Source organism: Ovis aries, chromosome 2 (genome assembly GCF_016772045.2).
Source record: "Ovis aries strain OAR_USU_Benz2616 breed Rambouillet chromosome 2, ARS-UI_Ramb_v3.0, whole genome shotgun sequence".
Lineage (NCBI taxonomy): Eukaryota > Metazoa > Chordata > Mammalia > Artiodactyla > Bovidae > Ovis > Ovis aries.
Genome location: NC_056055.1, coordinates 28,804,766 through 28,832,141, shown reverse-complemented (window position 1 = coordinate 28,832,141; position 27,376 = coordinate 28,804,766). Strand labels below are relative to the sequence as shown.

At 36.0% G+C, this 27,376-nt stretch overlaps 2 protein-coding genes across 2 annotated transcripts in view; one reads left to right on the top strand and one right to left on the bottom strand.

Annotated features, from left to right (window-relative positions):
• CENPP (centromere protein P) overlaps positions 1–27,376 on the top strand; it is a 239,547-nt gene that overhangs the window by 121,025 nt on the left and 91,146 nt on the right. The window lies entirely within an intron of this gene.
• ASPN (asporin) lies at positions 420–25,918 on the bottom strand. Its single transcript, XM_004004077.5, has 8 exons — positions 25,708–25,918; positions 18,695–18,961; positions 16,013–16,125; positions 11,625–11,838; positions 10,403–10,513; positions 4,561–4,654; positions 4,042–4,180; positions 420–1,691 (listed from the first exon to the last, which is right to left on the bottom strand). The coding sequence occupies exons 2-8, from the start codon at positions 18,936–18,938 to the stop codon at positions 1,494–1,496; spliced, it is 1,113 nt and encodes a 370-aa protein (XP_004004126.1). The 5' UTR covers positions 18,939–18,961; positions 25,708–25,918; the 3' UTR covers positions 420–1,493.

Below are 27,376 nucleotides of genomic sequence, written 5' to 3'. Positions count from 1 at the left end.
ATCTAGTAAATACAGACCAGGGAGCTGCCAGACATTCTGGAAAGGACAGGATAGCATCCCTTCTCTGTCCCGTCCTGGCCCCATCCCGCCCAGAATGATCTAGCTTATAGTGTCAGCAGCTGGGAAACCTCACTGTGAAGAACAGATCTATTTACTCTTTCTTGATCTGGATATCCCAACCCTCCACCCTTTTTTATGTGTTTGAAATGTATGGCTCTCCCCAGAATTAATTGAAGTCTAGTTTTTGAGGTGGTTTACTATAAAGATGATTAGCTCCCATAGCACAGGTATGATTTGGGTTGTTTCAATACTATTATTAAGAATAAGCATTAACACTGTACTAAAAGTATCATATATAAGAGTTTTATCAAAAATGGTTTATTTTTCTGGGTGGAGGAAGAAAAACCAAAGCACAAATATTTTATTTCAAGCCAATATTTTAATGTTTTCCTTATTTTTTTTTAGTTTTATTTATGTTGAACACCAAAAAAATACATATGTAAGTATTGTTAATATTTATACAGAGCTAGTTTCTATTTAATGATCTGCCTATTCAGTTATACAAGATGTGTTCTTCAGAGTTATCCAGTCTGTGCATATTTAAGGAGACAGTTTGGTATAGAGTTGATAGTATCCAGTCTCTTCCAACCAAGGTCTTACAAAGGGACATCTTGAAAATATTCATTAGCATTGAAGTGACAGTGTTATATAACCTAACAATTGACACACTGTTAAAAGCTTATAATAACTGTAATAATAAAAAAGTGAGATTTTATATAAACACTCACTATGCATTTCTATAGAGAGTTTATAATCAGGTAATAATAATTAAAAAGAAAAGTATGTGCTACAGCTTGAAAAACAGCTGTATGAATAGCATCTGTTTGAGTTGGTAATAAACACTTACTGAAGACTTTATTATAAAGAAGTTTTAAACATAAAGACAGTAAGTCTTGAAGATGTGAAAATTTGAATAAGATTATATCAAACCATACTTCAACATTATTAGAAATATTACAGTAATACCGAAGTTTTTAAAGACAGAATAAGAATAGTATAATGTATTCTTTATATAACCGTACTTGTCGATTTTCTTTTTCTAATAGCAAATGAAAGAACAAAAATTTTGCTAAGTCAAGCATTCCATTTACAGTACAGTTGTTTTTTAAATGCACTTGATAACAAAGTGTTAAATACTGAATGTCTTATTTTTTGTTACTGAGAAAGAATGTTCAAGCATGAAATTTATGCAAAATCATTTACATATAAAAGGAAACTGCAGTATATGCCTATTTCCTTTAATCCTGATGTATCAATAGTTTTTGCAAAATTCTGTTGAAATTTATTGTCATACAATAAGTCAGTGGACTTAACCACATGGGGATAGATTTTTGCATTGATGCATAGTACCACCATTATTAATAGAGTTCAAGTATTCCAAATGTAACAATTTTTGAATTTTATATTAAATGTATATCACTAATTACTAATTATCACTTCCTGAAGTTCCCAAGCTGAACACTCATTCTGCTCAAAACACAACGAAATGTTGCAGGTTGTACCTCCCAATACTTTACCGGGTTGTTGGATAAACTTATTGCACTGTATAAAGATTTCTTCATCTTTGGCACTGTTGGGCAGAAATCATTCACTCCCACTTTTGTAATTGAATTAGAATGAAGAAAGATTATCTGTTGTAATAAGGGGAAAGAATGGATTAAAAATTCTTGATAAATGTAAACAAGAAGAAATTCTGTTTGTAGTCAGCACTTGTTCATGGCTTTGTCTCTGTTTTGAACTGATTTGGATATATTTTGCTTAAAATATATGTGCTCATTTATGCCTGTTAAATATTTATTATAAAGACTCAAGCTCCTGTATTATACAGAAATTGCTGTATATATGAAGTGTGGTGTGTACTCATGCCAAAGCCAAGGTCAGCCTGGTCAGCACATGCCACTCTCCTGTCCCTGTCTCTCTCTCTACATACACACACACTCACACACATACATAGATGAAAGTTTTTTGTCGTACAGTAAAGTAGACTTACCACATGGGAATAGCTTTTTGCTTTTATGCATAGTAATACCCAACTTTTAGGATGTGTGTGTGTAGGGTTATTTCAGTACCATATGCAATAATGTGTTTTTAAAGTATTAGAAATGAGTGGAAGAATGAAATTTAATGCTCTAAGAATTAGTTTTACAATATGAATGTGAAGAATTTTTAGCTAGCATTTTCTGTGTTCAAAGGAGAGAAGTGTAGATAGAGCTACTTTTTTGTTTTATAGAGAAATATGTCTATCAATATTTTAAATACATATCTATAATATAGCATCAATAGTTGATTCTTTAGTTACACCAATGGACAAAATACAATTTTATAGGCTGTGTATATGTCTTGTTAAATTATTACTCAGAAAAAAAAAGGAAAATATAAGACCTTCCCTTCATTCCCTTTAATAGCCCTATAAATTCCTTCTTTGGACTCTTTTGGCAACTGAGATTTCTAGGAAGTAAAAGCAATCTACTTAACTAACAATGTTTTGGCATATTATAAAGAAGGAGCCTGTTGCTGGCAGGCTAGGATACCAGTTCTAGCTTTTGTTACCTCTTCATTTTGCTTTGGTAAGATTGATCTGAGCCAGTCCTGAGAACTGTAGGCATTGCTAAAACCTCTAAGTTTTGTGTTGGAGTCGCTGCTGCCCTCTATTAATCTTGGGGACTTCATGGCGGATGCATTATATGGTTTCCTAGGAGCCCAGCAGCAGTGCAAGATGTAGTTTACCACAACATTGACCTCACTGGGAATGGAAAACAGTGCTAGACATGGGTGTTTTTGCCTTGTGGACGTTCGTTGAATGTATCCTTATGACTGTGTTTGTGTTATAATTCTGTTTAATTTTTTTAATGCTAGCAATAGTATGGATAGATTTAAGATGCTCAGAATCTAGGATCAGTTGGACAGCTTAAAGGAGGGAAGACCCCACTTGTGCCCACTGTTTAAAAAAACAAGATTATACACAACATTTGAAGAAAAATCAAAGCAGAAGTTGTAATCTTAATTGGCAGATTAGCACCTGCCAATGTCACATGCATTTTGATGGCTTCTAGGCCAAAGGGTTCTTTTTGTGTAGTGAACAAAACTTATTTAAAGAAAAATTAGAAAGAAATGTACAAGCAAGTGGCTCAAGACCCAGTTTTGTTCTCAATATGTTTTTCCTTAGACGATGAGGACTTTGTATAGTATATCAAGGAAAGCACATAAGAAAAATGGACTAAAGATGATTGAGATTAAGTAGGGCTGCTTAATTTGAGGTCCATAGATGGAAATTGGGAAGATCTGTGAAATTCCTAAAATTATGTGGAAAGATTTTCTTCATATTTTTTCTTAGAGTATCTAAAGCTTTATCAGATTCTTCAGCAATTCTGTGGCCCCTTCTGGCTAGTCAAGAGTTGCCAGATTAGAAGGGAAAGTTTTTCTAATAATTAAGAACAAGAAATGTGAGCCCTTAATGCTCCAAACACTGACTTTTGAATATATATTCTGGCCTGAGGTTTTTGAAAAGCATGCACACTTTTAACTGGCACCACACTGATAGTGAAAACACCTCAGACTTTGTGTACATGCTCTTCCTTCATAAAATGTTTACAGAATGAAAGGTTATATAATCCTGCTTGATTTCCTCCTAACCAGTCCTGCCTTTACATAGTTATTGCTACCCCAGAAACCTGAAATTAGCTGTCAGCACCTTAACCACAATGACCTTGACAGTTTCAGCAGAAGAAACTGAGGCTTAGAAATGGGTTCCTGAGTGTTCTGGCTGATACCTTAATAGAAACTGGCCTTCTAACACTCTTGCTGCATAAAACATGTTGGATAATCTGGAGGGTCATTAGGGTGTGAATTAGGAGGGTCATTAGGGTGTTAGGAGGATGATTAGGGTGTGAAGCTACTTGCTTCTTTGCTTCAGATACTAATATATTTCATAAAAACAAGAGAAAGTATTAATGTCTATAAAACACAAGTAGAATGTTTTACCTGGAGGTATTTCAACTCTTGTAATCCTGAAGGCACTTTTTTTAGTTTGTTGTTTTCTAGGTGTATTTCTCTCACACGTGGTATGTTAGCAAGACTTCCATTTTCAATATCTGTGATCCTGTTGTTTCCTAGACCCAGCCTAAGAGTGATATAAAATGCATCAAGTCTTGAGCAGATGATATGATTCAGTTAGCTGAAAACACAACTAAGTTAGAAATACTTGTATATATGTTCAGAGAAAGGTATTCCATACTTTCTTTTAATAACCTATTTCAGGATGTAATAGCCCTCTCCTCTACTGTCAGAAAATTTTCTAACCTGTGTGCAACAAAAGGAACATTCGGAAAGTGTCCTTTTACTCATTCCTTCTTTCATTGCTGAGACAGAATGATAGCAATCCATTCTAGTTTTCCCTCGATTTTGATTGTGTCCCTCAACACATTCTCTAAGAAGTTTCATTAATATTGTCATCATATGGACTACCACCTACAAGTTGGATAGGATTTGAGAAATGTTTACCTTTGCAGATCTTTGTATCGTTTAAAATCCTCAAGTTCCACAACTGAAATTTTATTATAATCTAAATGTAGCTCCAGTAAAGTTGAAGGTAGTTCTAATGATAAGAAAAGAAATATGTATGTTAGATCAGGCTAAGACCAAGCCCTATCGATTATTTATTTACTCGTTAAGTTTCACATTATAGACGTAGGCAGTTTTAGGGGATTTGCTTTTTTAAATTATTATTATTATGGAAAATTTCAAACATAAAAAAATAGAAACTAGAAACCTTGCTGGTTGCTCGGCTTCAACAGTTATCTCCATTTCTCCAATTTTGTTTCATCTACCTTAGTAGTTATTTATTATCTATTTGCTTTTATTAATTTATTTTTTTGCTAGAGTACTTAAAATCCAATTTCATATATAATGTCATTTCGCTTGTAAAGACTAGACATCTCTAACCCTATAAGGTCATCTTTTTTTTTCCCCTTACATAATCATCATGTCTGTATCACATCTAACAAAATTAGCAATAATTCTTTTCTATCTTCTAATAATCATTTCCCTAATAACCTCTAGTATATTATTTTACAGTTGATTTGTTCAGGTCAGGATCCAAATAAAGTGTACAGAATATATTTGAGTCTTGTATCTCTTTAAATCTCTTCTTCTGTTACATGCTACCTCCTCTTTCCTCTTCTATTGATTTGTTTCAGATATTAAATTGTTTGAGATACTCATTTGTAGATTGGGCTAATGGCCTCCATCTAGGCCCTTTATTTCTTATTACCTAGTAGAAGAGCTGACTCATTCGAAAAGACCCTGATGCTGGGAAAGATTGAGGGCAGGAGAAGAGGATGACAGAGGATGAGATGGCTGGATGGCATCACTGACACAATGGACATGGGTTTGGGTGGACTCCGGGAGTTGGTGACGGACAGGGAGGCCTGGTGTGCTGCGGTTCATGGGGTCGCAAAGAGTTGGACACAACTGAGGGACTGAACTGAACTGAGTAGTTAGAACTAGAGACCAGATTAGATTCAGTAAATTATTCTTTCATCTGATAGTCTTCACACTCATTCATTGATTACTGCTACTTAGATTTATTATTTCATTAACAGTTGGAAAATGATGATATTCTGATTTCATCATTCATTACGCATTTATTAGGTGAGATTCTTCTCTAAAGAATTTTTCTTCATTAATTAGTTACTTTATAATACAGTTTTTATAGAAAAAACAGCATAAATGTTTGATTTCATTAAAGTAATGAATTACTACAATACCCAGAGGTATCCAGTGAATTTTTTTTCTAATTTTTGGCCACATCCTTCAGCTAGTAACTGGGGACTTAGTTCCCCAACTAGGGATCAAACCAATGCGTCCTGCATTGATTGGATGGTGGAGTCTTAACCACTGGACTGCTGGGGAAGTCCCGATGAATTTTTTTTTTCTGTCATTATTTTCCTGGGCTCCAAAATCATAGTGGGCAGTTACTGAAGCCACAAAATGAAAAGATGCTTGCTCCTTAGAAGAAAAGCTATGACAGACCTAGATAGCATATTAAAAAGCAGAGATGTCACTTTGCCAACAAAGGTCCGTATATTCAAAGCTATGGTTTTTCCAGTAGTCAGGTACAGATGTGAAAGTTGGACCATAAAGAAGGCTGAGCGCCAAAGGATTGATGCTATTTAATTGTGGTACTGGAGAACCTCTTGAGAGTGCCTTGGACAGCAAGGAGATCAAACCAGTCAATCCTAAAGGAAATCAACCCTGAATATTCATTGAAAGGACTGATGCTGAAGCTGAAGCTCTAATACTTTGGCCACCTGATTTGAAGAGAGGATTCATTGGAAAAGACCCTAATGCCGGGAAAGACAGGGCAGCAGGAGAAGGGGACAACAGAGGTTGAGATGGTTGGATGGCATCACCAACTCAGTGGACATGAGTTTGAGCAAACTCTGGGTGATAGTGAAGGCAAAGGAAGCCTGGTGTACTGCAGTCCAGGGGTTGCAAAGAGTCGGACAAGACTTAGAGACTGAACAGCATAAACACAAGAATTTTTTTCCTCTGTTTGATATGTTTGATTCCCTGCAGTTCTGACCCTAGCTCTCTCCATATTAACTGAAGCTGGAATGAAAGAGACTAACCAGAACATTCAGTCAGACCTCATTTCATTAATCCTACACATAATGTATTAGTTTTCAATCAAAATTTCTTGTTGCCTAGCTAGGAAATGCATTCTTTTTTTCAATTCTTGCTAAAACATTTCCTTCCTTTATTAGTATTAAGACTGTTAAAGATAATGGACATATCCTTATGAATAACAATATTCATCATAGCTGAATTTATATTGATTTTATAATGTACTTTTATTTTTAAAAATAAATAAATTAGAGAGCAGGAAAATAATTCTAAACTGAGAGCATCCTAATTTCTTGAATTCTGATCAATTGAGCTTACTCATAATTAAAGAATGACTATACTCACATATAAAAAACATAAACCTGCTTTATGGTTTTTTGCTAATGACATACTTGTTTATTTTATATTTATTTTATAGTATGGAAATAATGTTAGACAAAAAGCAAATTCAAGCGATTCTCTTATTTGAGTTCAAAGTAGGTTCTAAAGTAGCATAGACAACTCGCAACATCAACAACTCATTTGGCCGAGGAACTGCTAATAAAGGTAAAGTGCAGTGGTGGTTCAATAAGTTTTGCAAAGAAGACAAGAGCCTTGAAAATGAAAAGTGTAGTGGCTGGCCATCAGAAGTTGACAGTGACCAACTGAGAGCAATCCTCGAAACTGATCCTCTTACAACTAAAAGAGAAGTTGTCAAACAACTCAGCATTGACCATTCTGTGATCATTCGGCATTTGAAGCAAATTGGAAATGTGAAAAAGCTTAATAAGCAGGTGCCTCATGAACTGACCGAAAATCAAAAAACTCATTGTTTTGAAATGTTGTCTTCTCTTATTCTGTGCAAAAATGATGAGTTGTTTCTCGATTAGATCGTGACATGTGATGAAAAATGGATTTTATATAACAACCAGCAACAACCAGCTCAGTGGTTGAACTGAGAAGAAGCTCCAAAGCTCTTCCCAAATCCAAACTTGCACCAGAAAAATGTCATGGTCACTATTGGGTGGTCTGCTGCCAGTCTGATTCACTGTAGTTTTCTGCAAAATCATTACATCTGAGAAGTATGCTCAGCAAATGGGTGAGATGTAGAGAAAACTGCCACACCTGCAGCTGGCCTGGGGCAATAGAATGGACCAGATTCTTCTCCATGACAATGCCCAACTGCATGTTGCACAACCATCACTTCAAAATGGATCGAATTGGGCTCCAAAGTTTTGCCTCATCTTCCATATTTACCTGACCTCTTGTCAATCGACTACCAATTCTTCAAGCATCTCGACAGCTTTTTGCAGGGAAAATGCTTCCACAACCAGCAGGATACAGAAAATGCTTTCCAAGAGTTCGTCGAATCCTAAAGAACGGATTTTTATACTACAGCCGTAAACAAACTTATTTTTCGTTGGTAAAAAATGTGTAGATTGTAATGGTTCCTATTTTGATTAATAAAGATGTGTTGACCCTAGTTATAATGATTTAAGATTAGCAATATGAAAGCACGATTACTTTTGTACCAACGTAGGATATTTCTGTATCTACTCTATAGTCAAACAGGTCTCTATTCCGCTCCACACAATTCCATTATGTAACAAAATTTTCCAATTGAATATGAAGGAAAAACAGTTTTCAGTCTACTTCTTTTTTTTTTTTTTTGGTATAGCTATTTTTATTTTAAAGTCTTTATAGTTAACATTATTTCTGTTTTATGTTTTGGTTTTTTGGCTACAAGGCATGGGGCATCTTAGCTCCCCGACCAGGGATTGAACCTGCACCCCTTGCAGTGGAAGGTGAAATCTTAACCACTGTTGACAAGGAAAACCACTTTTCATTCATCTTACGTTGTACAGTCTAGTTAAGAATCTTCTGGACCTCTGCCTAATTCACCCTGTTGCAATGGGTAGTGATGATTGAATTATAACATTTAGGCAGTCAGCCTTAACATTTGAGCAAATCAGGCATAGAAAGAAAAAACTGTCTTTTGAATGTCATAAGGATTTTAGTGTCATAAGCTTCCCTTGTGGCTCAGCTGGTAAAGAATCTACCTGCAATGCAGGAGACCTGGGTTCGATCCCTGGGTTGGGAAGATCCCCTGGAGAAGGGAAAGGCTATCCACTCCAGGATTCTGGCCTGGAGAATTCCATGGACTGTATAGTCTCTGGGGTTGCAAAGAGTTGGACACGACTGAGAGACTCTCACTTATTAAGGATCTTAAAGAAGTAGTTATGTAAATTTAGAGATTTGAAATTTAAATTTCTAAATATATAAAATGTTCCTTTAGACTTTGGAAAAATCTTGAGAACTTCATAAGGAGTTAAAACTTCATTTAAAGATACACTTTGAAACGTGAAGAGAATTACTCTCAGCATGTTTTGTAGTAAAGAAAACTGCTAATATAAATATAAAGATTGATGATAACTGTAAGACCTGTGAGCCACAGCTCTGGGGTGGTGCCCCGCTCTTCTGCTCTAGTACATCCTCTTACCGTCTGCGTCAGCTTCCAGCTTATGAAAGTGATTTTATTTAACTTGTTAGGTAGAGTATGTATTTCTGTTGTTGTTATTCTAAAGATTAGATGGTAAATATAATATTTTAGCTTTCTTGTGGAAAAACAGCCATCTCCTTGAAAACTAAATTAAGGTTGTTTTTAATTGTGTAAGTTCTGAACTAAACTGGTTTTTCCTCTACTAAATGAAATTGTCTTTCCACTGTAGATGAAATGAAAGATCAGTAATAGTAGCTTTGCTTAATTTTTTAAATTATCAGCCTATGTTTGTTTTGTTAATCTGGATCTACTGAGTAATATAGAAAAGGAGTTAATGATAAAATAGAAGAAAAAAATTGTTGCTGATTTTACTGTGGATAATGAAAGATAGGGCTGTTTGAAAGGAAAATATGTTATTAATCATAGGGGTTATTTCTGATCCAGGTATTAGCATAGGAGAGAGACTTTGTCAAGGGGGAAGAAGGTGAGACTTTAAGCATGGGCTTGGAGAAAGGTAAATCCTATCTAGTTAGTCATCAGTCTGGGATCTTGTAAGTAATACTTTAGAAAATTGGTCCTGTGGCAAACTTAAGAAACATTTTACTTTGAGGCACCAGCTTCAGGTCACATAATAAAGAGCATGGTGCTCATTCTGGTACTGGTTATGTCTGTCTTGTAAGAGTTTTCGCATGTGCCCAACATTGTCTTCAGATCTTTCTGTGCTTTAGCCTGTTAATGTACGCAGCTCGGCTGTAAAAAGAAAAAATGAGGTGTAGAGTTCCTTGCCCAGAGTATACACCCACCCCTGCCACTGCCAGCATCTGCCGGTCTCTCCTGACAATTCCCACCCTGAACTACTGCTAACAAGCCTGGAGAAAGGTCTCTGACCCTGTGCATTTCCCTCTGCTTTCTTCTCTACAGAATTGTCACCTCTCTGAGACACTTCACAGAATGACAGGTAAAGATGAGTAAATGTCCGGAAAGAGAAAATAAAAAATTTATTGCTTCTTAAGTTTTATTCTCCCTGGGAATAAAGATCCTGGTTTCAAACTGTCAAAAAAAAAAAAAACCCTCTCTACATATGGTTCTTTTTGTGTACATGAAAAAACACTAAATTTCATACTATACTGACCAGATATACTGGTAAAAAAGAATTCTGTGGTTTTGACAGTGTCTATAGCATTACATTTAATAGTCATTTTAAGATGACAGTTTAAAAAATACTATATAAATACAAACCTTTCGGAATTGAGGTCAGTTTTGCTTCTGCAATTCTGATATGGAACACTGTTACCCCTTCAAATGCCCCTGGTTCAATCCCATTGTTATCCAGAGGGTTTGCACTCATTTCTGTGGGGGGAGCGGAATTATATAATTTAGCACACATATGTTGTATATTGAAGGAAACTCAGAATACAGAGATGCATGTCCCTAGCAGTGTGAGCATTATTGTTTTTTGTTTGTTTGTTTTAATTTTTATTTTTACTTTATTTTGCTTTACAGTACTGTATTGGTTTTGCCATAGCATTATTGTTCCGACTCTTCTTTGCTCAGTGTATCTGTTTCTGTGTCTATCTACTCTCCTTTCTGTTAGTCTCAGATGACAGAATGCTTTGCATTACATAGGCTGGACTATATAACAGCTTTACTCTTTTGCTTTGAATTACTAAATCAATAACTTACTTATTCTTTTCCAACCATGAGCATGATCAACATTTTGTTACAGTAATACTACATTAGGAAGAAAGACTATCATTCATATCATTCAAAACCTTTATGTCTTGCAGTGTACATTTATTTGTCACCTACACTTTTAAAATTGCAAATCAATTAAAAATTATTTGTTAACAGAAATATAACTGAGGAAGTACCAGATAGTGAAGCTATTTGGTAAGTGTCTGGCACTTGGTTGAATTAAATGAGTAAATGAATGAGAATATTGGTTAGGAATTTTGAATAGATATTGTGGGGGAAGATGGTATGGTTTTACCATGGGTGTTGGAAATAAAATAGTGTGTAAAATTTAAAATATATAGTAAAAATGCCGTAGTTCAATAATCTTAAAGAAATAATGAAAAGTTAGCTGTACATTCTAAATAATATCTGAGTTAATTTTGTAGGTTATATTTAAGTAGTTTTTACATTAAAAATGATATCTTTAAATTAAATGAGAATAACAAATATTCACCAGTTAAGGTACAATCAGGAAACAGAAACCACATTAGGGAATTCTTGAGAGTGCATGTGTATTTATGTACAAAAGGTGTATTTCTTCAAGTGCTATAAATTTTGTTTGATACTTTAATTGATTTTTGAATGGCTTATCTAGGTAAAGCTTATTAGATTTAAAAAATTAATTTTAGAAATTGTTAGTCCTAAATTTATTAATGATGATAAAGATCTCTATATCTGCATATTGCATATAATTTCAAAATGTCCCATTTATTTGCAAAAAACTTACCTAGAACATGTAAAGCATTCATTCCTTTGAATGTTTCCTTTTGTATTTTCTTAACTTTATTGTCATGAATTCTGAGTTCTGCTAATGATTTGGGAAGATTAAGCGGTATTTCACTTAGTTGATTGTGGGACAAATATAGCCTTCGCAACTTCTTTGTGGTTAGAAAGGCTTTTGGGTGAATCTTTGTTAGCTTATTGTTGTTCAGAATCAAAGCCTAGATAAAGCATAAAAAGTACCGAATCAGGAATTTAATTTACCAATATTTGATTACCAATATGCAGTAGTGATTGGAAGTCATGAAAATCAATGCAAACTGTGTCATTTATGTACTTTATTAACCATGTAAATAATTCTCCAGTCCAGTCTGAGCTAATACACACATGTGTATGCATGCACACACACACACACACACACACACATTTGCCACTGAGTTGAAACAGTACAAAGCTTTAACAATTGGTTTCATGCCTTTGATTTATCTTGAGTAGGTGAAGTTTTCCTGTGTTTAAGGTTCCCCTCTCCTATTTCAATTCATGGAAGTGTGAATGGCATTATCTTTATCTTATCTTAAACCTGTTCACTCTACAAAGTTAAGTTCAGTACACACCAAATACATTTTTGCATGATTTTATCTACTCTTAAAACCTCATTTCTGTCTTGTTTACTAATATATACTGTTTTCTCCAGTATAGAGACTTGTAAGAATAAATTCCTACAGTGTGCCCTCAGCATTCTGGCATACTGTAGACACTGGGGAAGTGGTAGTAGGTTCTGAGGAATGACTCAACCCCTTCTCAGTTCTGTGGCTATTTCTTGGTGCAGCGTGACAACACTCTTCAGAAGAGACACAACCCCAGAAAGTAAAAGAACTTATACAGCCTGAATCTGCGTTCCCCACAGTCAAACCCTTTATGACACGTTGAGGGTCTAACTGCAGCCAGCTAAGTCTACTGGGGTGCAGAACTTCAGAACCAAAACTGGGAAAGTCCTTGGTACCAGGGCTTGCCAGTCACCTAGTAACTATTTTCAAAACATGCCAGATTTTGTAGAAAGAATTTTCAATGTTTCCCAAGGGCAATGGCAAGTGGTTTAGCATTCCTAGAATCTACTGGGGCACAGAACTTCAGAACCAAAACTGGGAAAGTCCTTGGTACTAGGGCTTGCCAGTCACCTAGTAACTATTTTCAAAACATGCCAGATTTTGCAGAAAGAATTTTCAATGTTTCCCAAGGGCAATGGCAGGTGGGTTTAGCTTTGCTAGAACTTTTTATTCCTCTCTGCTAATCTGGATCCTCTCATTCTTTTACGAAGCAGATCTAGATTCTTTCCTTTTGACTTCTGTCTCTGGTACCTTTCTACAATAATCTTCCTTGTTTATAGATTGACTTAATATGCCTTTATCCTGTTATGTACATTGTTGTTGTTTCACAGAAGAAATACAAATACTTGGGCAGGTAAAGTCCTTTTATTATCATGTTCACTGGTTTCACTGTAGGCCTTTACTGTCTCCTTTTTCTTACCCTTCTTTCAGACATCACTATTTTTAATAATTTTAACTAGAAAAGGTTAAACTGAGAAGAATTTAAACTAAATTTTGTTACCAGCTGGTGAAATATACTCCTTTCTGTGTGCTGCCAAATTTAGAATGTGTTCTCTTTTCCTTTGGTTATACTGAAAAAATGAGAGGACAGGGAAGATTGAACAACTTGGCCACGTCACTCAACCCCCATGAGGTAAATTGAACAGAAATTATTTCTGTCCTCTTAGTGATGAGGACATGAGCACAGTGAAGAAAAGTGATTTGCCCCCCTGCCTGCCCCCACCCTTCTGCCCTCCATACTTTGCTCTTCCTCTTGTGTGCACTTCCTGTGGGCTGCCTCTGTCAGGAGCCCCAGTGGGAATATGGGCCTCAATTAGATCCAGCCATCACAAATGGGGTTTTGTTTTTTTTTCCCTCTGGTTAAGACTTGCAGTTGTCATACTGCATAAAAGGAAGGATAAGCAATACAAAATGGGGTAAGAATTTTTAACCCTGAAACGCTGCCCCAGCAAGTTGAGTTAGCACAGTGTCTCCATTTAAGCAGTACTTTCAATGTTGGCTTTCACATGAAAATTCCAAACATAGCAGTCACAGAGCCCCAAACAGTGTGGTTATATGTAAGGACAGAAGATGAGAAAAGTATAGTCTTTCAGTGGTAGGACAGTAAGTCTTCATGATGAATGTATCTGTAATAACGGGCTGGAAGTGAACTTGGAATATGTGTGTGTGTCTGTGTGTGTGTGTGTGTGGTGATCTCACTTATTCTCTAATGCTTCATTGTTCTCTGTGCAAGAATCAGAATGCCAAACAAGCAGCTAAAACATATAGAGAATTTATAGGATATCTAAAAAATAATTTTAATTCTCTTTAAAGACCAGTGCCATGTAGATGATACTATAATTAAATAAGTGTTTTGAGATATACAACATGCTAACAATTTAAGTATAAAGTGTGCTTTTAAAAGTACTTTACATTCATGCATTGACCAGTCTAGAAACACTAAGCTGGTAGCAGTAATAGCTGACAGTTGGACTCTGAGCACCTTATATGCATTTACTCGTCTAACTAACCATTCTGAATTCCATACTGTTATCACACTTCTTTTAAAACTGAGAGAAGTCAGACTTAGAGAAGTAAGTCACTTTCCCAATGTTTCTGATTCTGTTAGACCAAGATTTCAGCCTGGGACTGCTGAACTCCAGAACACTCCAATACAATGCCATTTAAAAATTGACTAAAAGAAATTAAAGAGGCCTAAGACAGCTCCTGACACATTTTCGCTTCTCTTTTCTCAATGAATAACTGGAGTACTTTTAGGTTAAATCCCTGGAATACTCCTAAAATACAATAAAATAATGATGTGACAAAGACTTAATGATTCAGAGTTAAATATGGCATTAATGATTGTGGTCATATAGATAAATATAGGTTGAAGAAGTGGTAGAAGCATTCACTCTATTTCCAACATCTGAGGGTAAAATAATGGCCTTGCTAGTCTATAAAAGTCTTTGTAGACTGGAGTTAGTGGGGTAGACTGGACAGATCCTGTTATGCTATTTCTGACTGTTTAAGTGAGGCCTCAGTTATAAGATATATATATGTTCTTCCATTTGCTCTTTTCTTTTTAACATGGAAACTTTATTATGTATGGAACCCAGCAAATCTGCACTGTATATTTGAAAGGGAAAAGAGCAGTCAAGGCCCCACAAGCCCAGCCACCAGGCAGTGCAAGGGAGAATATGGCTTCACAGGGGGTTGTCTGGGCTTTCTGGTGCCATCCGTGCCAGGCCTTCTCAAGAGGATTTAGCAAGAGAGTTGAGTAAAACACCCCACGTGGTGTCTAGAACACAATCTTCCAGCTGACATTTAAGCACTGGTTTCGTAATGGGATTTGGTAGTCTCCTTTCCCTGCCTGCTAGGGTGGTTCAGCAGGGTTCGTGTGGGTAGAGTGGCCTCAAGCCTTTCAGACACAGGAAGAGAACAGGGCTACATGGATGGCTACATAGCAGGAGACTGCTATGGTCATAATATCTCTCCCATCGCCTCTTGGTGCCCTGCAGGTAACAGGTTTACTTTCTTCTCTCCAGCGTAGCATGAGAATGTGGAAAAACAGCCTGGAAGAGCAGTATTGCCTTACCACCATAGCCTGGTGCAAAAAAGAGGCTGTTCCACTCTAATATTACTCTGAGGGGAAGAGATGACACCCCATGTCTGTGACAGTGTGGAATCAGGTTCTTCCCCCAAACCGAATTTCAAATAGCATTCAAAATTTTACCTGCTAAAATCTGGAGGCCCAAAATGTTAAATAGAGAAATAAGAATCTTTTAAATTTTAGAATGCTAAAATATTAACCAATATAGTAAGAAAAGTTCTTTTTCATCTTCAGAAGTCTAGAAAAAAAGCCGTATAGATATATTTAATCAATTATGTATGTTGCACAGTGCTGCTCTTAGAGCTTTGTGGTTTCTTAAGTCAGTGGGTTTGCATACTGCTTTTCTTTTCTTACATTGTAGATTAATAAGTTGCTATAAATAACCATAGTTTCATTATTTTAGTGTGCAATGACTGTGATTACTGAAATAATCTCATCTAAGGACCATTTACTTGAATTCTTAGCCCACTGCCTTTCAGTGGCCTATTATTCAGTAAACGTCAGTTGAATCAAATTAATAATTAAATTAAATCTATCACTTTTCATTGACTAGAACAATGCAAAATAACAGGATTTTGTCATTCATCACACAGAGTAAATAAATACTTGTTTATACAAACACAAATACAAGTAATCATTTTAGCAGTGATAGAGATTTTCACTTAAATATTTGAAAATAGGAACATGTATTCTTACATAAAGTGAGGTGAGTCCTTTAAAGTCATTTTCTTTGATTTCCTTAATTTTATTGTTTTGAAGGTCAACCATTCGAGTATCAAATGGAATGTTGCTTGGGACGGAGGACAGACCTGAGAAATAAACACATTGCATACATATTATATACTAAAGATAAGATTGCTGATATTAGTGTGCTTTTTAAGAAATTTGTGATTGCCATTAAATAGTAGATGACTTAATGTGAAGTAGATGACTTAATGTGAAGCAGCTGACAAAAACATTGGTCTTTGGAATGGCCTAATGATCTTATCAAGTAACTTTATTTTTACAAGGTGTCTAGCTGGGTCTAGCCATCACTTCAGTCATAGTGACATTAAATGGAGCTAAGCTGAAGTGCTCTAATGTGACTACAAGGAGGAGACCTACAGTGGAGGCACAGATTCTGCTCATGCACTTTTGACTAAAGAATATTGACATTCTTTGCAGATTTTCAGGCAGTCATAGTGCTAAAGTGGAGCCTGGGATTTTGATCATTTTAAGAAGCATCAATATGTAGAAAGTTATGCTTAGAAAATAGATAAATAAGTTTATTTTCATGTATACTATTAAGAACCTTACCACCCATTTATTTTAATAATGAGCTTCTCTAATTAGTTGTAAATTATTTGATTTACAAAAATTTATTCAACTCTTTGTGACCCCATGGACTTTAGCCTGCCAGGCTCCTCTGTCCATGGACTTCTCCAGGCAAGAGTGGAGTGGGTAGCCATTCCCTTCTTCAGGGATCTTCCTGACAGAAATATCAAAACTGGGTGTCCTGCATTGCAAATGGATTCTTTACCATCTGAGCCACCAGGGAAGCCCTAATTAAATTATTTAAAGACATAAATGTGTTTTTTCTTTTTAAAGAAGCAAAAAATCAGCAGGAGTATATGATACATTTCTTCCTTACTTTCCTTGTTTTTCTTAAATGGCTGAAAATGTGCACCCCTGATTGTTATCAGACATTCCGTATGATAGTTATGCTTGATGCGCATGGGGCCTTCTTCGTTTTCTTTTATATTTTATTATTGAAACAGTCAAATATACAAAAAAGTTTAAATAATTTTACAGTGAAAACTAATATTCCTTTTTCTCCCATCAACATTTTACTATACTATACTTACTGTCCATCCATATATCAGTTTATCTTTTTTATGTATTTTAAAGTGAGTTTCAGATATTACTACACTTTTACTGGAGCCATCCTTACTCCTGAAGAGTGTTGTTTGTATTGAGTCGCTAACTCACATCTGACTCCTTTGTGACCCCATGGTCTGTAACCCGCTAGGCTCCTGATAAGTAATATTAATACTATATTTAATAGCCCCAAATTGAAGAATTCAATATTTAAAAATACTATGAATGTCAACATTCCACTTGACAGCCCTCGGTACTTTCCCCTTTATACTTTAAAACTGACAATTCTTTGAAAAAGTTTGACATAGTTGGAAAGAGGGAAAAGGGGGTAACTTGATGGGTTACCAAGGTAGCAGCAGTTTTGTTAGGAGATTACTTTGATTTTAGAAAATAAGTAGAAGGTCTTGTAGGAAGCTAGAAGTTCTACAGACAGGACCTGTAACATACATTTTGACAAACCTTCCCTTACCCTACCCCTGATGAATTTGGAACCTTCATTTTCCGTGGTCATGGGGTAGGTGACATTTATGCTGCTAACAGTGCCATGTCATTTTAAGATATGTGCCTGTATATTCCATTAAGACTTTCACAGTGATTCTAGCTGATAAAAATATCCTCTTTTTCTGGATGGTTTTTGTTCACCTTTCTCATTGGATCCCATAATAACACATTTTTAAAGTCTCTGGAATTCACTGTAACAAGTTTTGAATATTGCCACAAATGCTGTGACCATGGGAAATAAATCTAAAGCTTGCAGAGGCATTGTCTGCTCATATATACCCTCCAAGTGGCCTTGATGAGCTCCGGGTCCAGTATGGGAAATGTGAACTATACCTTTGGCTTCCCACAGTGGGTCAGGTCTGAGTCATTCTGTGTTTTGGAAACAGCTAACTACAATTTCAGTGTGCATTCCTGTTACACCTCTCCCTGAGTATGCCCTTCTGTTTGACAGCACTCTTATTAGAAGTACTAAAATAGTAAAATGCTCAGCAGAGAATTATACATTTTTAAGAGACTTTAGAAAGTGACTTGCATTTCACCCAGTTCTTTTCTAGATAGTTTTAAACCCAAATCATTCAAAACACATAGAGTATTGTCTTTAAAATGTCTAGATTAGAGATTTCACAAACTTTATAACCTATTCATTGTTCTGGACAGACAACTTACTTTGTTATTGTAGAATTTTGCTAGAAAGCACAATTTAAACCAGTTGACACTCTATAAGATGAAACCACAGTGACATCCATTCTCTCTGAAGGAAATTAAAGTGAAGTACTGGTTCAGATTTGGAGAGAGAAGGAAATATTCTGTACATGAAATTTCCAATGTTTTCTTCGGATTTTCTGGATTTTTAAAATAAGTTTGGATGGACTTTGGGGTTTGTTATACTTTTCAAAAATTTAAATGAAAAAATTTCTTTACAATTAGCTGATTTTTAAAATTTCAGTGAGATCTTTCCCTATCCTTTAAATTTTATCAGAACAACATAATTCTTCAAAACAAATTGATGTATGTTCTTACCTAGATCGGAACAGTGTACAACTCTTGAATAGCATTGGCATCCAAATGGACATGTTGAAAACAGATCAAATGGGAAGAAGGGGTTAATTGGCTCTCTTGTTGGAAAGAGAGAGTTGTCAGCATCACTATCACCTTCGTCTTCCATGTCCTTCAGCATCAAATTCTTCAGTGTCATGTACGAAGGGTGAAATAATGGTTTGGCAGAGCACAAAGTCAAGAACACTAGAAGCACATACTCCTTCATGTCTTCCTATGTAGAGGACCAATCTAGAAGTAAGTAGACATTGAGGATTAAGTTCAGGTTTAAATAGATAGAGTTCCTGCTGCTATATATTTCTCAGGGCTGGCAAGAATACAACGAAATGGCATTCTTATTTGTTACTAATGTGAGAGTATTAAAGTTTATTAAAAGTTTTTGGAAAGCAGTGCAACAATATGCATTGGATGCTTTATGAATATCTTTTTTTTTCATCTAGTAATTCTACTTTTGGTGTCTAGTCTCAAGAAACAATTCTAATTGCATAAAGCTGTTCATCACAGAATTATATAATAACAAAAGATAATTTAAGATTATACTAATAGTTAAAGGGAAATAGTAAAATAAAATAGGGTGTATTTATTCCTTGAAATACTTTGGAATTCACAAAATATTTGCAAATATATTTAAAAATAAGAAATGCTGTTTTTTGAAAGAAAATATTTAAAAAATCTATGTGTAGTATACTTACACACACACAAATCCTGGCACAAATATACCTAATTGATGATATTATCTGGGTTGTAGAGTCATGTCTTTTTTTTCTTCAGTTTCTATACTGAACAATAAGAACTACATTTATACCTAGGAAACTAATGTTTTGTTTTGTTTTGTTTTGTTTTAAAAAAAAAAACAGGTTATCACATTCCTTTATTCCTAAAATCTTTGCATTGCCTTAATGTCTATGTCACTTTTAAAGTAAAATCCTTCATGTCCCATTAGTACATCTGGAAGTTTTCTTGAACTTCTAACCCACCAGCCTCCCTAGCCTCATTCTCAGAGTTAGTTACTTTTTCTACAGTGCTACTGGATTTCTTCCTTCCAATTTGTTCCATTATCCAAAATATCTGATGTCCAGGCTATTCTTTCTCAACTCATCATTCCACTGAGTTTCCTTTTGTTTAGTTTTTCAGGGGTGGGGGTGCTATCATTTGCATTTTTCTAAAGCCACACAGAACTGGAATGTACAAGTGAGAAACTTCTGAGAATTTATTGTCATATGATGGCAGATCTTCCCACAGGTATGTTTATATATCGTGGTTTCTTAATTATTAACTGTGAAACATACAGTTTTTTTGGTTAATTTTCAAAAAGTAAAACCATTATGATATCATCTAAAACAGACTTATGCCTGTCTTCCCTTTGGGGCATTCAGCTGGCTGCACATAAATCCATTGGTGAGGCTGTAGCCTGGCAGGGGGTAGTCCACATGCAGCCAGGTCACCCAGCAGTGTGGCTGGACTGCTATGCCTGAACATCAGACAGCACCTTGGCCACAAAGGACTTCTAGAGTCACTTAGAATTGACCCAACCTCAGGAAGACCTGGCTCCCTCAATCCTTGAATTATGCCAGCTTCTTACAATTTTCCAGAATCAGGTTTAATGTCTCTCCACCACCTTGCTATTTCTAGACTTGAAAATCAGAAATGGATTAACTAATTTAATTAAAATATTCATATATATGTGTATATGTTTTAATCATCAGAGGAAGATTTTTTAAAAAGCCCTACTGTCATCAGTGATTAACCTGATGATTAATATTATTTAACTCTTAGAAATCTATGACATCACCAGCCTTGTCAGATTTCCCTATGATAACTCACACTTAGTTGTGCTAGGTAAGGGAGAATATAGGACACAGAAAAATTAAAACTTTGTTATTTTTATAACCTTATTATGAATCCCACTTCAGCAACAGTTCTGCCCTTCCATCTCTGCACTGCCTTGTGGAATTGTCAATTCAGTTTATTCTAGATACATCTCTCAGATTAATCAGGGGGAATAGGAAGTACAAAGAGCTTCAGTGGCTTCCGTAAGGCCATATGACCAAATTGAACTAGAACTTGAGTTAGAGCTCATGTGTTCTGACCCATCCTTGCAGCTTCTGCTACAACCCACACAGGAGCACTCTCTTTTATCTTCTTTTAGCTAGTGGCTTCTATCACCTCTTCCTTTCCAGCCAGTCCACACGTTGCTATCCAGTTTACATCTCTGCATAAAGGAGTGCACTCGCAGCTTTCAGAGGGTGGAAATGGGGGTGGTTGGGTAGTCAGATTTGTATAGTACGGAGAGAAATTGTGCTGGCATCTCAAGGCAGCAGCCTGTCAGCAGGTTACCATTCCAGTCACCCTGGAATCCTGGCACCGGCACCTGGTTATGGTCAACTGGGCCTCATTTCCAGCATCATTTTTTGGCACATCATTTCTGCTTCTTGGCTGCCTGCCTAACTTTGCTCCATTATGTTTCTTGACCACAGGTTTCTTTGTGGTTCCTGGCTCCTTAATGCTTGGTGCCCTGCCTTGTCTTGATTTCTAAAATTCTCATTCTTGAGCTCATTTAGCTTTTGGTCCTTATCAAAACCAAAGCTTGTCCCTAGTACCAGTTTATTCTTTAAGATTGCTCTGCATTGCAACTCTGTCTTCTAGGTCCATAGCTGCCCCAGCCTTGTTTGACCTTTGTGGAGAAGTTAGTGATGGTGAAGAATTAAATGTCATTTGATGTCCTGTCTCTAGCGTTCTTTGAGGTTGCTGGAGTTTTTCCGTGGGCATTTATCAGTACACACTATGTACTAGGCACAGATGCAGAATCTGAAACAGAACGTATTTGGTTGCTTTCAATAGACGTGTCTCTCCCTATGCACTTCTCCCACGCTTCCTTGCTCAAAAAGCAAAAACACACCTTCTAATCCCCTACTCTCAGGTTAAGTGTGGAATTATTGTAAAAGTGAATGCTTAAATGGCAGGTGCACTAGAAAAAGTAAAAAATAAATGCTCAAGTTAGTAAATAGAACTAAACTGCAGGTGGTCAGTGCCAGCTGTGTACACTGTGACTCTAATGTTTTGGAAGAATCTCCAGATGTGTGGTTCACAGACTCTGAAAGTAAAATTCTTCACCATAAGTCTCTGTACTCCTCATAACCTTCAGTTTACTATTTAAGACCAATAGAAATAAAGACATCAATAAAATATATATATACAAAAAAATGGTTGAAATAGAATATACAAACCTAATAAAAGGGATAGTGGGATTATGAGTTAAAAGTTATTTTCTTGTCTCTGGTGCATATTTTGTAAATTATTATTGTGCTTTTTAAATATTTTAAATATCAGTCTGCAACAAAATTGTCTTTGCTCTGGTTCTCCATATACTTTTGCTTTTTCTTACCACTTCTATAGCATTAGTCAGTACAGTTAAAGGTTTCCCATATACTACCCCCTCAAAAGTCAACCAACAATGCTTCAGAATAGTTTGGAGCTACAATTTTTGGTAGGACTAGCACTATTTACTCTGGTCCATGGGAGGCAGAAGAATTTTAATAAGGTTATTTTTGAGTTAATTGGTTGTTTGAGTTTCATTGGTTTTTGGTTTTTGTGGGGTTTTGGGGTAGAAACTTAGAGATAAATAGGTTGTAGTTTCCCTGTCTAAACCAGAAAAATCTAACATATAATAGCCTGGAAATATAGACCTAAGAAAACCAGAAATTTTTTTTAAAAAAATACATGTAACAAGAGGAATATGTTAGAGATCCAAAGTGGGAAGCCATACCACATCTTGGCCTTTCCGTGTAACCTGGCAGCAGGCCAAGGACTTGCCTTCATTCCGGCAAACCCGATTTCCTGCTGCACTCATGTTGCCCTGTGACATAGAAGAGCCCTGGAGTGGGATGCAGGCTGGGATGAGGAAGAGAAAAGCAGTTGTGACAGACTTAGAGGGAAACTGATGTAAGGAACAGAGCTGGATGGACACACAGAAGGGTGATGTGCAGGTGAAGGAGAGGAAAGAAGCCAGGCATGAAGGGGAGTGGGGGTGCTTGTTTCTCTTTTATGTCTCTCCCAATGGGCTTTTGATCAGCCTACTTGTGGAGTCAGAAGGGGCATCAATCAGTTTCCTTTCCTCTCTTCTTCTTATACTGACGTGCTACGTGAGCTCCTCCCTGCCTTGGGTGAGATGGCAACTCTGGCTTGCTAGATGAGGCAGTGGCTCCTCTGTGGTAGTTGGGAAGCTTTCCTTTGGCTGGCTGGTGGGGGCAGCCACCTGTTATGCCTTCCTGGACCCTTCCCATGTGAGTGAGAGAGGAGACATGTGGAAGCAGGAAATGTCATTTAGTTGAATGAGTCCCTCCCAGTGTTGAAGTTTCCTCCAGAACATTGTGGACCGGATGGCGTGTCTGCTCTGATTGCATGACTCCAGTGAGAGGACTCAGGGAGCACACCTCCTCAAGAGACATCCAGTTCCACTGTTGTCCATCTGTGGTTGATAGGAAATTCTTTATAGAGACCAAAAGTATCTTCTGTCACAGTCTTCTCTCTGTGCTATTTCTGTCTCCTATTAGTCATATGAAATTAATCTGATCTTTTTGCATTCTCTTATCCTGGTTACTTGAAAAGAGAAGTCAGGAGAACCTTGATTCCATGAGGAATTTACCAGTTATTCCCTTCATTTGAAATGACAAAGCCTTGATAAAAACAAGTGATTATAGACCCTAAACCTCTCCCTATTCTAGTTAAGCACTTTTTATCAGTAGGAAAATACTGGAATGTCCAAGAGGGAACACTAAACAGTAGTGTTTTCCTATTCAGTGTGGAGTGTAGAGAATATTGTTTCTCATTTAAATGATGCGCCTTTTAGTTGTTTATCTTATTTTGAGATTTTGAGCTTATTAATATGGATCAAACTCTTACTTGTTTAGTTTTGGCAGTATTTAGGTTGTTATTTTTAAGACCTTTTAAAGTGTTTATGTCTTGTTCTCAAGAAAACTCTGTATTTCCTTGATTTAAACCAGTTTTGCCAGAGTTTCCTACTCATAGAAAGCTTTGAATTTTGGTTTCAGGTTTCTCTGAGTAGTATTTGAAATATTATTTCAATGCTACTGCTGTTATTACTAAGCCATGACATATTAGAGCCAGAAGAGGCCTTTGAGACTTTGCTACCGTGCCCTCTTTTAAAGTGGAAGAACCTGAAGCTGGCCTCCTCATTCCTGCATTGTCCACCCTTCTGCTTAGCCTCCTCTGCATGGGTCTTACTCTCACAGTAACTTCCAGACAGTAACCAGACTCCCCTCAGAGAGAATGGGGTGAGAAGTTTGGCCAAGTTCTTAGGATTGGAATTGTAGCTTAAAAGTGTCTTTCTGAATTTACATAAGCTCCTATTTTCTGCTTAAATGTTCCACAAACTTAGAATGGAAAATCTGTCTAAGTGAAATGGTATTTCCTCTCAGACACTATTATTAGGAAAATAAGTCACTGTGCTTTTAAATCCTATCCTTAAAGATCTGCTTGGCTGAAATGTTCCTATCAATAATAGTTTTCAGTATATAAATGTGATATACCATTCTTTGTATATTCACAAAAGGAATCCAGACTAAATTCAGCTGTAATCAAGGTACTTGTAAGTGAACAAGTTAAGTCAAACATCCAAACATGCATTTGGAAACTTACACACAGCACCTTTTGGTCACGGAAACAGATACTTTTAAAGCCTATGATTTCCTTAAAGAAATAATTAACTTTACCTCAAAAGTATAAATAGCAGCTGATTGAAGAACTTGCTGGCTGCTTTTCCCTTTATATGTTTTGTCCTTCATCAGTTTTTCAATGCATCCAGCAACCTAGCTGCCTTTGAAAACAAAAAACTCCTACCTCTTCATTTTTCTAATTTTTTTCCTATCCTTCCTTAAAACTTGTGCTTGTAAAGTTAATCTATTCTGTCTCAAACCTCAGGTCAGATATCTGAATATTCTTTTTTCATGTAGTAGTTGTAACAGAAGACTGCATATCCCCTCTTCTTTCCACCAGTATCCTATTTTTCTAAATACTAAAAACATCAAAATGCTTTTATGTATGTGTGGGCTTATTTTTTTTTTTTAACAACTCAATTCTAGTGGGATTTTTTAAGTCTTTAGTTTTAAAGACATATAGGCTCCCTCAGATTTCTTTGTAACTTAATCCTATACCATGTGGCTATTGTTTATGGTTGCCACACCTCCAAATAGATTGAACAAGAAAGAAAACTATGCTCTATTAGATTATGAGAGAGTAGGATATCAAATACATTGTTTAATCTTTTAAGAATTTACTTTGAGAGGGGATAAAGGAAATCTTTATTTTATATTCTGACTGGATTTTGTGAAGTCTCTAATCTTTCATATTGAATATAAAGCTTATTAAAGTTTGCTAATAAATATTCTTTCTTAGACTTATATGAATCTCCATTTTAACTGTCCAGTGCCATTTCATTACATAAGAATAAGGAAGACATTTATCAAGGAAAAACATGAATATTCAAATGTATAAGTAAAAACATTTGAATAACTCATATATTTTTTAAATGCCCTAGAAAATGACATAGTTTCACATTTTGGAAAAAAAAAATTTTACTATTTTTACTTAATGTATTTTTAATATCCCCAAGCTTTTTTATCATTAATGTTATTTTTTAAAAGAACATATTAATAAACTATCTGTTTAAATGATTTAAAAAATCAGCCATGTTAACTTTTATGATAAAGCATAATGACAGGTTATCATCTAGCTGTTTTAAGCAGTCACAGTTATGTTGAAAGTAAATCCATTATATATAAAACATAAAAGCTAGAGTAATATTACATATGTATCTAAGTGCTGTTTTTTAAGAAATTATACAGATAAACTTTATATTATATAATTTACAGGCATTTATGTTAATAACATTAATGTCCTCTTAGTATTGACTGAAATAATTGTACACTAGTGCATGAAAAAAAGACATGAAAACATACCTTGTAAGAAGAGAGTAAGTCCTCTTGAAAGTAGAATTTTCCACCATGTACTACAAATCTATAACGTGAATGTCTTCAGCTACTATTTAAGAAGAAAATATCAGAAGGTATTACATTTAAAAGAAAAACACCCTTCTACAGAGCCTGGTGTGGCTGCACCCTGGGTGACACTGGAATAAGCTGCTTCCACAGATTAGCCCATGTTAGTACTGAGAAGCGAGATTAAAACTTGTTACTGCTCATGTGTTTTCCATCACTGTTTGTATCATAGCCAAGACTTCTAGCTAAACTCTAGACGTCTACTGGAAGATTCTGAAGAAAAAAAAAAAAGAGTCTAATAATTCATGGCAACTGGCCATCGAGAGTACAGTCAAAGTCATCCAAGAAATACCTGATTAAAAAAAATACTTAAGAAATTCTTAAATGAATGAATACTTATACATTACAGATTTAAAACTCACTCTATATAGACTGACAAAATATTTATCAATTTTAGAAAGAGGTACTGAAAGAGTACATTATTGAAATATAAACCCAATCTCCAGATATACCTAAGAAAGGAGCCATGCTGTTAATTTTCTTCTGATGACTGAAGCTATTACATCAAGCATATGTCTCAAGATTTTCTTTAAAAGCTTTTACTCCTGCCATAGGCATGTCAGTGGAACTGCAGACCAGGCCCTATATAATCCTTCTAGCCTTTATACTATGATACAAACATAGACTCAAGGATACAGGTGATGCTTCCTTGGACTTTCACTTTTCAATAGAATATCACCTATGACCACATAGCGTTTAGGGAGGCTCTGGGAGCAGGAAAGCAACATTCTCTGTTACCCTGAAAGAATGCCCAATTTACATCAGTTAAGAGACCATCCTTCAAGAGGACATTTTTTTAAGTCTGGTGAGAAAGACTTACCAGTACTAGGTAACACCAAACCAGCATCTTCATGATGTGCAGATTTGGGGACCAGCCTGTTGGCAAAGTGTGTTTCTAGTAGTTAGCAGAATTTCTTCTCTCCTCCCACAAAGAAAATCTGACTGTTGTTTGTTCCCAATTCCCAGAGAAATGGCACATGTTGAAGCAACCCATAGCAAGAGTACTATGCCTCCATTGTACAGGGCAGCCAACCATCAGTTAAATAAAATATCCTTCTGTGGCCCTCACATCAAAGAGTTCCATATGCTGGACATCCCTCTGCAGAATTTTAGGCCTGTCCTCGGTGCAGCACCTGAGGTTTGGCAGGCCTCCTGTTTGGTTATAATGCTCATGTCCATATTTATTCAATTATATTTAGTTTAAAACATTTGTCTGTTACCTTGATGAACTGGGACATTGTAAAGGTTGAACTGGATTTTATTAACCTGAGTTCCATCAAAGCAGCAACCATAAATGGGAAGCTCCTTGGGCAGAAATCTGTGTCCTTCACAATGTTTTGTTTTTTTAACTTTAACCGGAGGTGAAGTTTACATTCCAGAAAAATAAACATCATAATGGTACAGCTCAATTAGTTTTCACAAACACCTAATCAAGAAATTCCAGCACTCCCAGACCCCCTTTCTGAATCACTCTCTCTTCAGAGGAGGCCGCTGCCTGACTTCAAACACTGTAGTTCCCTGAACTTTCCATGTATATGGGTCATACATTGCATTCTCTTTTGAGCCTGGA

Bases quoted from the DNA above. Each gene is read 5' to 3' on its own strand.
- ASPN (XM_004004077.5), bottom strand. From the start codon at position 18,938: ATGAAGGAGTATGTGCTTCTAGTGTTCTTGACTTTGTGCTCTGCCAAA. The intron at 4,655-10,402 runs GTTTGTATTTAT...TCTTATCATTAG, and splicing joins ACTGACCTCAATTCCGAAAG to AACTACCTTCAACTTTACTG. The intron at 4,181-4,560 runs GTAAACATTTCT...TATCACTCTTAG, and splicing joins CGATACAAAGATCTGCAAAG to GCTGGGTCTAGGAAACAACA.